General features: G+C 41.5%; 1 protein-coding gene across 1 annotated transcript in view; it reads right to left on the minus strand.

Annotated features, from left to right (window-relative positions):
* The window catches only part of KLF5 (KLF transcription factor 5), a 40,106-nt gene extending 27,248 nt beyond the window's left edge, over positions 1-12,858 (minus strand). The window contains exons 1-3 of the mRNA XM_060769419.2: positions 12,570-12,858; positions 5,197-6,061; positions 3,039-3,098 (exon numbers count right to left, since the gene is read on the minus strand). Of these exons, the coding sequence (XP_060625402.2) occupies positions 3,039-3,098; positions 5,197-6,061; positions 12,570-12,743 (1,099 nt within the window). The 5' untranslated portion in view covers positions 12,744-12,858. The remainder of the gene's footprint in view (positions 1-3,038; positions 3,099-5,196; positions 6,062-12,569) is intronic.
* Between the last annotated feature and the right edge of the window lie 469 nt (positions 12,859-13,327).

The raw sequence follows: 13,327 nt of genomic DNA on the forward strand, positions 1-13,327 counted from the left end.
TAATTAAGGTACACTGGTTTTTTCCGACCCTTCTGGGTAAACTTATCGCATAACAGATTCAACATTTGACTTCATATACTTTCAGCTGATTATGCTTTCAGTTTATTATTTATGTGACATGCATCATTGGGAGCAACCAGGAAACATAGTTTTGAAAATATTTGCATAATGCAATTATTTTTTGTTCCTTGGAATGTGCAGAAATGCTTTTTTTTTGTACTTTCACCAAAAATGTCAAATAAGCAAGTGCAGTAGTCTTTAATATAGAGACAGACACACTGTGGGAGGCATACCAGAAATAATATACTTTAGATATTAAATGTAGATTATATATCTCAGAGTAGTTTCGATTACTGAATTGGACCCACATGCAGTTAAAAATGATGCTTTTACTTTTCAAATCTAAGCTTCTCCTACCATAGCAGTGAGATGTCAATGACATTATTAGCAAATGTATATCCTGCTCTTCAAACAACAATTTGAAATAAAGCTTACAGCAATTTCTCATTAACTTAACTGGAAAATTGTTGATTACTAAATTTACTATCCAGGTTTGATGATGATCATAATCATGCTTAAGTAGCGTACACTTAAAGAAAAAGAACCAAATAACTTAAGGAGTTAACTTTTTATTTATCTGTCCCATGTACATTAAGAAAGACAATTTAAAAACCTTTTATGACAACAGAGACAGCCCGTTACACTCCAAATCTTGTCGTATTATAACCCCCAACAACCTGGCCATACTGGTCGAGGTGAATTCTAACAACGTCTTGAAATGATACTGAGCAAGTCAGATTGGCAAATTAGTGGAAAGTCAAACCCTTGAGTATAGCATGAAGAAATAGTTCACTCTTCTAGGATGGGATGTAAAAAGCCCTAAATAAATAAATAAATAAATAAATTATATTTTACTGTTAAATGTACAGCCCTTCAGATGTTGCTGGACTGCAACTTCAATCATCCCTCATGATTTGCTGTCCAGCAACACTGAGAGAACACACATTTCTTAGCAGAACTCTTTTACAGTCTGGAAGTGGTGTGGAGTGACTTAGTCTCTACCTTAAAAGCACCAGCTCCTATCTGATCTTGGAAGCTAATCAGGATTAGTACTAGGTTAGTGCCTGGATGGGAGACCACCAATCAATGGCAGGCGCTATAACTGCATTTCAGAGGGAGGAACTGGCAAAAACCACCTTTGAGTATTCCTGGCCTAAGATAACCCCATGAAATTAACAGAGTCACCATATTTCAATAGGCAACTTTAACACACAAACACACAGAGAGAATTGGACATGTTTTTCAGAGAACAGATAGTTCTGTACTTGCTCACTCTCTTTTTGGGAACAGCTGGATGATGTGTGCACACATTAGCACACCCCCCATAGATGCAGGCATTCACCTACCCAACAGACACTGAATTGGAGGAAGGCAAGACCACATTAGTACATCATGGAGAAGTACGGTGGGCGGCAATTTCGGGGTGGAGGGGTTGCTTTATATTCACACTGCAAACTATTTTAATCTTCTTGTTCTACAATGATTGCTTTTTAACATTTGAGTGCCTTTTGGCTGCTTCTTTTAGAGATAACTACTTTGGTTTATCAAAACTGCATTTCCATAGTAACACTTTTGCCTGGAGATATTCAGCCTTTCAACAATGAGCAATCACTGAATGCAAGCCCTTGTTTCATAGATGAAATGAGTCTCAGAACTTTGCTTGATTTCTTATCCAGTTTTTTGTTTTTTTGTTTTTTGCTATTTACAATGACAAGGAAACCATTTCAACCAGAAGCCTAGTACATACAAACTACCACAATAAAGAAAGCATCAACCCTGTTTTGAAAATGCAAAATGTTTACATGCATATAAACGTAACAACCTGTGCTTCTTCTATATAGTCCAGATATGCAGGACCCTTGCAAAGCTCTATAATAGTTTTTCTGCCAAAATGAATTTTTGAAAACATTTTTAGGTGTTGTGCTTTATAAGAAGTCATAAGAAGTTACCACACTTCAAATAGATCACTAGCCTATTTGGGGTGGAAAGTCTTTTCCACGTCTTTCAAGAGAAGTCTGGGATTGAATGAAAGATATTTTGCATCCAAGCTCCAGCACTAATTAATTACTTCCTTCAATACACTTCTTGAGACAAAATATTTTAATTGCTCAAGTTGGACCAACAGTGAGCTAAGAAACCTTAAACCTCAAGATCTACACAAAGCCTTCTACGCTTCGAACCAATGAAGATCCATTTCTCTAGAGATGTTAGAGAAAATGTGAACTGCAACACTATCAGGAGCTGGAGAACAAATCACTGGAAAAAAATTAACTATATCTGAATGGAGATTAATATTATTCAGAACAGACTTGACTCAGAAAATGCACATGGTTCACAATTATTCATGCACTCAAAATAGTTACTCATATTTGAATTGGGAAAGGGGACGGGAGACCAGAGATCACAAAAAAGCCTAATTATCTTAAAATATTTTTACCAAGATATATTACTACGGAAACAGAAGTTTAGCAGCCTCAGTCAGAAAACCAAAACACAAATGCTGGGAATCTAATTTTTACAAAACAGAAAATTTTATAGTGCAATCTTATAACTATCTATCTACACAGAGATGAGCCCAAGAAAATGCTGTTCCCAGGAAAATGTTATAGGAATGTAACCTCAGTTTAGTTAAGACTAATTACTTCACTGTATGTAAATGGAATAAAAAAATCCTGAAAGGACACACTGCAAAACAGGCAGGACAACCTCGACCAAATCACAGCATAATTTGGCTGTAAATGTTTAAAGAGGGGGAAGAATGATAGGACTTTAACAAGGAGTATTTATTTCTGCCCAAATTAAACCTCTGTATTTTAAGAAGTTCAAAAGTGTCAGTTTTCATTTTATTAACCACTCTGTTTAGTTGATTTATAACTCTCAGCTTGAAGCAAACCAAGTGAAGCCTTTCAAGCAAAGCAGAGAAAGAAAGATGGCCAATTTATATTTATAGGACATTTAGAAACATAGTAAACACATACCAGTATGGGTTCGCAGGTGCGCTTTTAAGTGGGAAGACTTTGTATACACTTTTTGACAACCTAAGACAAAAAAAAATGAAAGGAGAAATCAGGGGTGGAGGAGTTTCTAGCTAGAAAGCATTAAGATTCAGCATGATCACCAAAATATTAGCAGTAGTTTTAATTGATAGCACTGTTTTATTTTAAGAAAGTTACTCAAAACTCTGGTATGTCATATAGAATGTTCCACTCTCGGTTAACAGCAAAGGACAGCTCTTAGTACTGGCATATAGAAGATAGGTCCATATATACATACATACATATTTCTCACACTATCAGCTAGAACTTATTCCAATTCAATATCAATGTTTGTTAAGTTGCACAGTGTTAACATTTTTCTTAAGATTTTATATTACTTTTCCTCATTTTTACTTCCTTTACCAATGCCAAATTATACTTTTAAAAATAACGCAAAAATGACTTTAAAGAAACAAAATCAGCATATCATATTAATTGGCGATTTATGGCAAGGAATCAAAAATGCACTCCGCCCTCTCATATTGTGTTGTTTGCAATTCTACTATGTCTGAAAACGGTTCGGTGGCTTTAGAGGACAGGGCTCTATAACAAGTGGGAACCTTTTGCCTACCAGGAATTTTGGACTACATTTGGACTACATCTCCCATAATCCCAGGCTACTAGTCATGCTAGACTGGGCCTTAGGGAGATGAAATCCAAAATGCCCCCATCCCTATTCTACTGTAAGAAAGAAAGATTTAGATGGGGAAATACTGCACCTGGGCCATAAGAGGACACCTACAGCTGTATCTGCAGAGGTACCTACCCATGACTAGTACTCTTACCATCTAAATACCTTGGGAAATGCATGTAATGGAAGGACTACTCTCCATAATATGTGATATTGTACAATGGACATAACAGGCCTCAATATCCTAAAGGCACCTGATCCTATCTGATCTTGAAAGTTAAGCAGGGTCAGCCCTTGTTAATACATGGATGGGAGACCACCAGCAAAAACCAGGTGGATTGTGATTCAGAGGAAGGAAATGGCAATAAAAAAACTTTTGAGTACTTCTTGCCCATGAAAACCCAATGAAATGAGTCACCATACATTGCCAATCAACTTGAAAATACACAACATACTGGACACAGGTATAGGATTTTTCATAGAAAAAGTGGGCAAAAGGAGAGCTTTGCAGAGGGTGAAGTAGCTTTGTTCCAGGGTAGAAATTGGAAACTTGTATCCTGTCAGTAGTGCAGCACCTGTCATCCCTAAACATTATCTATGCTGGTCAGGGATGAATGAAGTTACAGTCCAGTATCTGGAAAGTGACATGTTCCCATCCCTACTCACTATGTGATGAAAAGAACACGTTGTCCTCTATCTCCCCAGTGAGCTAAGCCAGCCACCATACTAATGTCCTCCAATCATGTTGGTTGGGTAACAATTCAAATCATCCCCAGATAGTATGGTGAGGAAAAATAGAACCTGTGGTTCAACAATTTGAGAGCATCAGGGTGGGGAAGAGAATGGCCATTAACCACCAAACACCTAGTAGATCTCTGGACTTGGATTACATCACTTCGGGATGAGCAGCACAGGAAGGAGAATAACTAAATTGAACTTTCCCTTGGCCCCCAATAATTTAGAGTTCTGCATATAGAAAATGCATTAGAGATGTTATAGGCTGGATTTTTTTACAAGTTAAGTTTCTATGTTGAGGAACTGCTTCTCTGAAAAAGAAGGCACCTGAAACTTGCAATTTCACACCTGCATAAAGCAGTACTGTCCAAGAACAATTCTAGTTTCCACAGTTCCCAAAAGTAGCCCGAAGTTTTGTTAGGCTGCACAACCTTATGGTAACGTTGTTATTTTTTAAAAGAAAATGCACACATTTTGGTATGTGTAACTAGTATTCTGTTACTGAACAATTTTCCAAAACAAGACTTCTACAAACTATGTTTATGTTTAGCTTGTAGAGTGAAGAACAAAGGAATCAATTGTAGGATTTGCAGATTGATACTACATGGATTCATTGTGTATGGGGCTTTTTTTTCTTCAAGTGTTAGTGTTGTGGTAGTGCCACTGTTAATTACTACTAAGCCACATCTGTCACTGAACAACAACTTTCTCTTCTCCGCACCCCCCAAGGCTTACCAGGATAATCACAGAAATGAATCCGTCTCTTCTCCAAGTCTGGGTTACTCTTCCTGTTGTACCTGGCAGCTGGAACAGGCGGTGAATTCATTGAGATGTTGGGGGGCAAATTGGTGTTGTGACTTGCCAACTTGGAAGCAATTGTAGCAGCATAAGAGGGAGGAGGGGTTAAATTCTGCATCATTTCCGCTTGCCTGTCTGGACTCCCAGGCTCTGAACTTGGAGGAGAAGGAGGAAAGTAAGTGGCTTGTTGCTGGAGGAACTGGTTTGGCATGGTATATGTGCACTGCGGGAGCCCATGGAACGGTTTCATTGTTGTCTGTGGCATAGCAGAGGACAGCGTATTAAGGCCTGCCATGGCAGAAGACATAGAAACATTGTTGAGGGAGTCCATCACCGCAGCTTGGGTTGCTGGGTTTGGCATGTCTAAATCCGGAGAACTCAGGAGTTGATAGAGCTGGCCTTGCTGGGGAGCAGAGATGGAAAGGTGAAGATCGGGAGTGGGGAGCTCCTGTTTAATGAATAGATTGTTCATGTCTGGAGCCTGATGGGAGCTGAAGATACTTGTAAACTCGGGAAGTGCCTGGGTAGGGTTTGGGGCCGGAGGAGCCGTCTCGCTCTGGTGGCTGAAGGCAGTGACGGGTTCTGTCTTGATGTGGGTAACCGGGGGTCTCTGTGACTTGTACATGCCCGTCCTCAGCTGGGTGATATCGGGAAGGTACAGATTCATGTTGACACTATAAGGCACCCCTTCACTGTTGGTGAAGAACTGATCAATAACGGAGGCACTGTCTCGTCGGTACTTTTTGTGATCTGGAACAAGGGGAAGTTGGCCTGTCAGATATTTCTCCATTTCACACCGTGCCTGAATGAGAACAAATAGGGCAAAGAGAAAAAAATGTTATTTTTAGGCAATTTATAGAAAAGAATCCCAACAGATTATATAAATCTCTGATATGCTAAAAAAAATTCTAGTCTGTATAACTATAACTTTTCTAGTTATTTCAGCTTCCAGTGGTGCAATGGGTTAAACCCTTGTGCTGGCAGGACTGCTGACTGAAAGGTCAGCAGTTTGAATCTGGGGAGTGGGGTGAGTTCCTGTCTATCAGCTCCAGCTTGTCATGCGAGAACATGAGAGAAGCCTCCTACAGAATGGTAACACATCTGGACATCCCCTGGGCAACGTCCTTACAGACAGCCAATTCCCTCACACCAGAAGTGACTTGCAGTTTCTCAAGTTGCTTCTGACACACACACACACAAATTCAGCCTAAAAGCCATTCTTCCTAATCTTGGATATGTGGTAAACCTAAGAGGTGTCCAAACGTAGTACCCACTTGAACCTGGCCAAGGGCACTTTTCATCTATTTGAGATTAAGCTTCAGCAATACAAAAATATACTAGGCCTGAGCCCAAATACAAATTAAGTCCTGAGCCTAATACAGTCATCTGTTTGAAAAGTCTCTGTAAAATCAAATGGATTTACTTCCAAGAAATTTGTTAGGACTGGGATATTGAATTATGTTAGCCAAGAACACTACAAGAAAACTGTGGACATGTTCCAGTCAAAATAAAGGGAGGCAATGACTTCTGGATTTCAACAGGAGAGATTGAAGCATGTGCTTAATTCTCCTGTTGAGATCAAGGCAGATTAGAAATGCTTGATTTCGGGTGGATTGTGCCATCTGCATTTTTTACAATTGCTACTTCAAAAGGTGGGGCAGCTGATTGAATAAGACCAAAATAACCTTTCTAAAATAAGTATCAATACAAAATAAAAATGTTTTGCCACAGTAAACACAAGTCCAAAATATTCAATAAAATCTCTTGGTCATACTTCAAAGTCTGCCAACTGCTATGTTACAACTATATAGAGAAGTGTTTAGTTCACATCAAGTATATCATGTCATCGGAGTTATAATTAAACACTAGTGATGTGGTTTTAATAAGGGCTTTCACGTACACAAGCTTTCTTTTCATTTCCCTCATTAAGAATTAAGGCATAGTAAACAACAGGCAAGTCAAGAGGTTTTTTTTAAAAAATCAGAAGTAATTTTACAAAGAAGGAAGATTAATATGGATATTAGACTAAAATATAGAACAGTTTCTTTTTCCTGGACTCTTGTGCAGCAATTGAAAGCAACTTAATGTTGCTGTTTTAAAGATTTTATAAATCTTGACCTTGCAGGTGTTACAAATACTATGAAATAAACCAGATTCGAAGTTTTGAATGTCATGACTTGTAAGCTGCTTCTTGAAGAATATCAAGTCTCATCTCAGGCTAAAATCAATGTGAATACTTGGTTTTACAAGCAGTGGTTCAGTATTACCTCCATACAAAATAGTTCCTGGTAGACAGAAATCTAGTAAGTAACCTGCCTGCCAACTTCCTAGTTTTGTATAAGGAAGTTTGTAGGGAACAGGTTTCTTACCACCTTGGATTAAAAGCCTTAAATCATAGAATAATAATAATAGAGTTGGAAGAGACCACATGGGCCATTTTGTCGAAACCCCTCATTTCCAAACTCTGTACTGTAGCTTTCAGTTATCTTAAATGCTAAAGGTTAAATACCAGATTGCGGCAAACTTGTGGTGTAAAGATGTTTCAAAGACAGGCATATTTTTCATTTGGCAAACAAATTTGATCATGCATGAAAAGAATCTAAAATTCAGTATGATGTTCTGCTGATAACTCACAAAATGAACAACTGATTTGTACTAGAAAGCAGGAGTTGACAACATTGTTGCTGTGCCTTTAGATTTGTAGCGACCCTAAAGCAAACCTATCATGGAGTTGAGTTGTAGGTTTTACAGGCTATATGGTCATGTTCTAGAAGCATTCTCTCCTGATGTTTCACCTGCATCTATGGCAAGCATCCTCAGTGGATGCCTGCCATAGATGAAGACAAAATATCACGAGAGAATGCTTCTAGAACATGGCCATATAGACCAAAAAACCTACAACAACCCAGTGTTTCTGGCCATGAAAGCCTTCGACAATATCATGGAGTTTTCTTGGCAAGTTCTGTTCAGAGGACATAAGCAAATGCCTTCCCCTGCAGCTGAAAAAAGGGGACTTGCCCAAGGTCATCTAGTGGGTTTCCATGGCCAAACTGGGATTTGAACCCTCAGCAATAATTCAATACTCAAACTATTACACTGTGCTGGCTCTCTTTGGAACACACATCCCAGAATCCACATCCAGTACAGCTATTAGCCAAGATGACTAGAGAATTCTGGGAACTGTAGTCCAAATAACTCCGCCAGCCTCTGCCCAAAAGATGCCATTAGTTCTAGGCCTCTGGATTTCAAGAGCTTTTTCAAGCCTTCACCTGTCTCGAAGTGAAGCCAGGGTTTTCTAACATTACAGCCCCAGTAAACACACATCCATATGCATATATCTCTATCCTAGAAGATATCTTTATTTGCTACAAGGTAAAGTGGGGATCATTTAACCAGCTAAGAAGTACTGGAGAATCTGTGGGTGGAAGCAGCCTGATACATTACAGGCACAGTCATCAGTAAAACATTTATCATGCACTCTCCAGTGAGCAAATGCTACATTCCCCCTTGCTCTGTAAAGAGTCCATTCATGCCAGAACCCTTTCCATACCACGCCGCTGAAGTGCGGGTCTGCTGACCAACAGAACATTGGAGAAATAAGTTTATTTTCAGAGTGTCTCCGAAGCCACAGCCACCACCAGAAAGCCCTCACCCAAAAAGAGGAACAGCAGCCCTCTTGTCTCTGCTCTCAATCTGCCCTAACATGCCAGGCGACTTTTTCCAGATCTTGTTTACAACCCCAATGTTGCTTGTTTTGATGACAGAAACACACACACACACACACATATATATATGTATGTATTTGGGGGAAGCGGGGAGAGAGAGAAGTATAGCTGAAACCAACGTTCCTTGCTTTTTGCACACACACTTCCCTGCCCAAATCATTTTAATACAGTCCACTCGCAAATCAATTCAAGCTTAATATTTAGGGGGCAAGTTTGTTTTCTGCTGCTCTAGCAATAGATTCATATTGCAGGGGGGAAAAGATTTCACTTCAACGTTAGGAATAACTTCCTGACAGTAAGAGCTGTTTGGCAGCCGACTACGCTGCCTCAGAATGTAGGAGTCTCCTTCTCTGGAGGCTTTTAAGCAGAGGTTGGATGGCTATCTGTTGGGAGTGCTTTGATTGAGTGTTAATGCATTGCATACTGGATGGCCCTTGCAGTTCCTTTTTAGCATGCCATCAAACACACATGTCATTTTATAGTACCTTATTTCTTCAACTGTAAGACGCCAATGATTGTAGGACACACCCTAATTTCAGTACCCACAACAAAAACACATGAAAAGACACCTGCAAGTCTAAAATGCACCCCATTTTTAGAGATGTTTAAATACACAAAAAGCGTGTTTTAGAATTGAAGAAATACAGTAAAACCTAAAAGACTGACAAAACCTATAAAATCCCAAACATATATGCGTATACAACGCTGTAAACAGAGCTTTGGGTTGCTCCACTGGTGGGATTTTCCACTCATGTTACCCCCAGAAAGGCTATCCTGTATTTGGAGGAAAGAATAATATAAAGGCAGTCCCTGAGTTACAAACATTCAACTTACAAACGACTTGTAGTTAAGAATGGGGGTGAGACAGCAGGAAGTGAGAGAAATTAATCTCTAGGAAGGGAAATTCACTCCTAGAGAGAGGGCGGGTTATAAATGTGTCTCCACTGAAAGTTTACCACCAGCCCTTGTTCCCACAACAAGCTAAATTTTTTCAAAATCCAATTGTCAGAGACGGAAAGTGAGGTGAGCAGGAGCACAGATAGATAACAAAACGGACGCCACAGGAGTGTTAACCCTTCCCTTTGCTATCCAAAGCTTAAAAAGTGTAAATATTTCCCTGGAGTTAGGCTTTTAAAAAGTGACTGTTCTGACTTACAAACAAATTGAACTTAAGAAGAAACCTATCTTGTTCGTAACTTGGGAACTGCCTGCCTGCGTGTATGTGCATGCATGCCTTTATAATTTTAACCTGGACTGTTTTAATATTAATTTTGTGTAATACTCTTTTCATATTTGTATATTTCAAATTGTATCGAAACGCTTTTAGTTGTGAGCCGCTTAGAGTCTCCATATGGAAAAAAGCAGGATATAAATAAACATAATAAAAAAATAAATAGAATCATAGGTTTGGAAGAGACCTCATGAGCCATCCAGTCCAACCCCCTGCCAAGGAGCAGGAAAATCTGAAGGAAATAGATACATGCGTGCACACACACTTTACTTGTGAGCCTTTATTTAATGGGTATATATATGGACACATACATAGTTATGTGAGCCCTGATTTACTGTAATAATAAGGGCTTGTGAGAGAAATATGTGTGTATATAATATATGTATTTATATACGCACACAGAGATAAATATGCGAGCCCTTTTTTACCACAATAAGGGCTTGCAAAATAAGTGTGTGTATACACACACACAAATTTGTTAGCCCTTTTTTACAATAAGGACTCACAAGAGAAATGTGTATTGTATTATATATATATATATATAATACATTATACACACACATACATAGATATGTGAGCCTTTATTTACCATATCTGTGTGTATATGTGTGTGTGTGTGTGTGTGTGTGTGTGTGTATATATATATATATATATATACTATAAGGGCTTGTAAGAGAAATGTGTGTATTATATACACACACACAGCCATAGGTATGTGAGCACAATAAGGGCTTACAAGAGGTGTGTGTGTGTATGTGTGTGTGTGTATATATATATATATATATATATATAATACATAAAAACACACCAAGGACTTACAAGTGAGCCCTTATTAATTATTATTAATTCAGGCCTTTCTATGCCACCTTTCTCCAGGTGGACCCAAGGTGGCTCCACATCATCTTTAAAATATACAATGCAACACAAAATTTAAAAAATATCAGCATAAGTTCCCTGAATGCTCCGTAGCAACAGCCATAACATTACAATCAGCCTAAATTTTCCCATGTAGTCCAAGGTGCTAGGATTCAATTCAAAGCTGTTTCAAATAGGAAAGTCTTTACATAGCCATATTATAAGCCGTAACATTAAAATCAGCCAAAAATTCCCGATACAGCCCAAAGTGCTGGATTAAACTAAGATTCAATTCAAATAGGATTCACATCTTTTCTAAATGACATCAAACTATGAGTTGATCTAATTTCTACTGTGTGTGTGTATACATATGTGTATGTGTGTGTATATAAACAGTCCAAAATTCCCCATACAGCCTAAGGTGCTAGGATTAAATTAAGATTCAATTCAAACAGGACTGACACCTTTTCTAAATTGACATCATGGTGGAAGCTGATATAATTTTTATTGTGTGTGTCTATATATTTATTTATTTATGTGTGTGTGTGTATGTATGTATCTTTTGAATCTATACTTTGCAAGTGAAATGGGGTGTGTTCACAGGCATGGGCAAACTTGGGCCCTCCCTCTAGGTATTCTGGACTTCAACTCCTACAATTTCTAACAGCTGGTAGGAATCAAGCCGGGAGCTTTCTACTCTGTGTGTGTGTTGAATCTATACATCCACACACCTTGCAAGTGAAACGGGTGTGTTCACAGGCATGGGCCAACGTGGGCCCTCCCTCCATGTGTTTTGGACTTCAACTCCCACAATTCCTACCAGGCCCCTTCCTTTCTCCCCTCAGCCGGTTAAGCGGCATAAGGTTGTTAGGAATGGTGGGAATTGAAGTCCAAAACACCTGGAGGGAGGGCCCACGTTGGCCCATGCCTGGTGTAGAAGAACTGTCCACCAAAATAAAGGCCCACATGGAGCAACTCAGGACTGGTTCCAAATGGAAACCGTTGTGCATGCTATCTATCTATCCATCTATCTATGCACACACACACTTTCTATCCCCCCCCCTCCCTATATATACGCATATAAGAGTGCAAGAGAGTGGGAGTGTGTCCCTCGCGTTCCCCTTTTAGCTCTTCCAGCTGTTGGCGGGTGGCTTGTGGGGCAGGAGCAGGGAGGCCGGGAGTCGCGCGGAGCCTCCGCGGGAAAGGGCGCTGCGTGGGCGAGGCGCGAGGCGCGGAGGAGCAGCAGGAGCAGCTGCCGGGGCGTCCGGGGCCCTTCCGCCCACTCCTCCTCGTGCCGGGAAAGAGAAGGAGGAGGCGGAGGAGGAGGAAAAGGGAGCAGCCAGCGGCACGAGGCGTGGGCGCGCGCCTCCCCTCACGGAGCGCCCCAAGGACATGCCGCCCGAGCCCAGGAGGGAGCCTTCGGAGGGGGCTGGGCGAACCTCCTCACCCTCTCTTCCTCCTCCCTCTTTCCCTCTGCCCATGCTCAGGGGCCGCCTCACCTGCGCCATCTCCTCCGTGGCGTTCTCCTGCGGCGCTGGCGGTGGAGGCTTGAGGTCCTGCTCGTTGCCGGCGAAGAGGGGCGCCTCCCTGCCCAGGACGGGCTTGAGCTGCGCGAAGACGGGCTCCTCGACGGGGCCCAGGCGGGCGCCCATGTTCAGCACCCGCGTCGCCATCCGGAGCAAAAGCAGAAGGAGAAGGGAGCGCCGCGCCGCCGCCTTCCTCCTCCTCGCCGGGCTCGCGCCGCGCCTCTACCTGGCCCAGGACGGCGCTCCCCGCCCGGCCCCGCGCGCACGCCACGCCCCCGCTGCTATGGCCCCGCCCCCTTTCCCCGCCCTCCCCCCAGGCCCCGCCCCCTCCCATCTTCACACCACGCCCCTCGCCTCCCGAGCAGCGCGAGCCAGCCCCAAGAGGCGCTTCCAAAAAGAAAACAACACGCAGCGCTACGTTCTGTCATTCACTTGGCGTGGGGGAGTCCTTCAAAGTCCCTCATAGTCCCTCATAGGTTTGGACTGGAGCCCCCGGTGGCGCAGTGGATTAAACCCCTGTGCCGGCAGGACTGAAGACCGACAGGTCGCAGGTTCGAATCCGGGGAGAGGCGGATGTCAGTTCCAGCTCCTCATGCGGGGACATGAGACAAGCCTCCCACAAGGATGATAAAAAACATCAAATCATCCAGGCGTCCCCTGGGCAACGTCCTTGCAGACGGCCAATTCTCTCACACTAGGAGTCCCTCTGAAACGACGGTTTGGACTTAACG

Source organism: Anolis sagrei, chromosome 3 (assembly GCF_037176765.1).
Source record: "Anolis sagrei isolate rAnoSag1 chromosome 3, rAnoSag1.mat, whole genome shotgun sequence".
NCBI classification, from domain to species: domain Eukaryota; kingdom Metazoa; phylum Chordata; class Lepidosauria; order Squamata; family Dactyloidae; genus Anolis; species Anolis sagrei.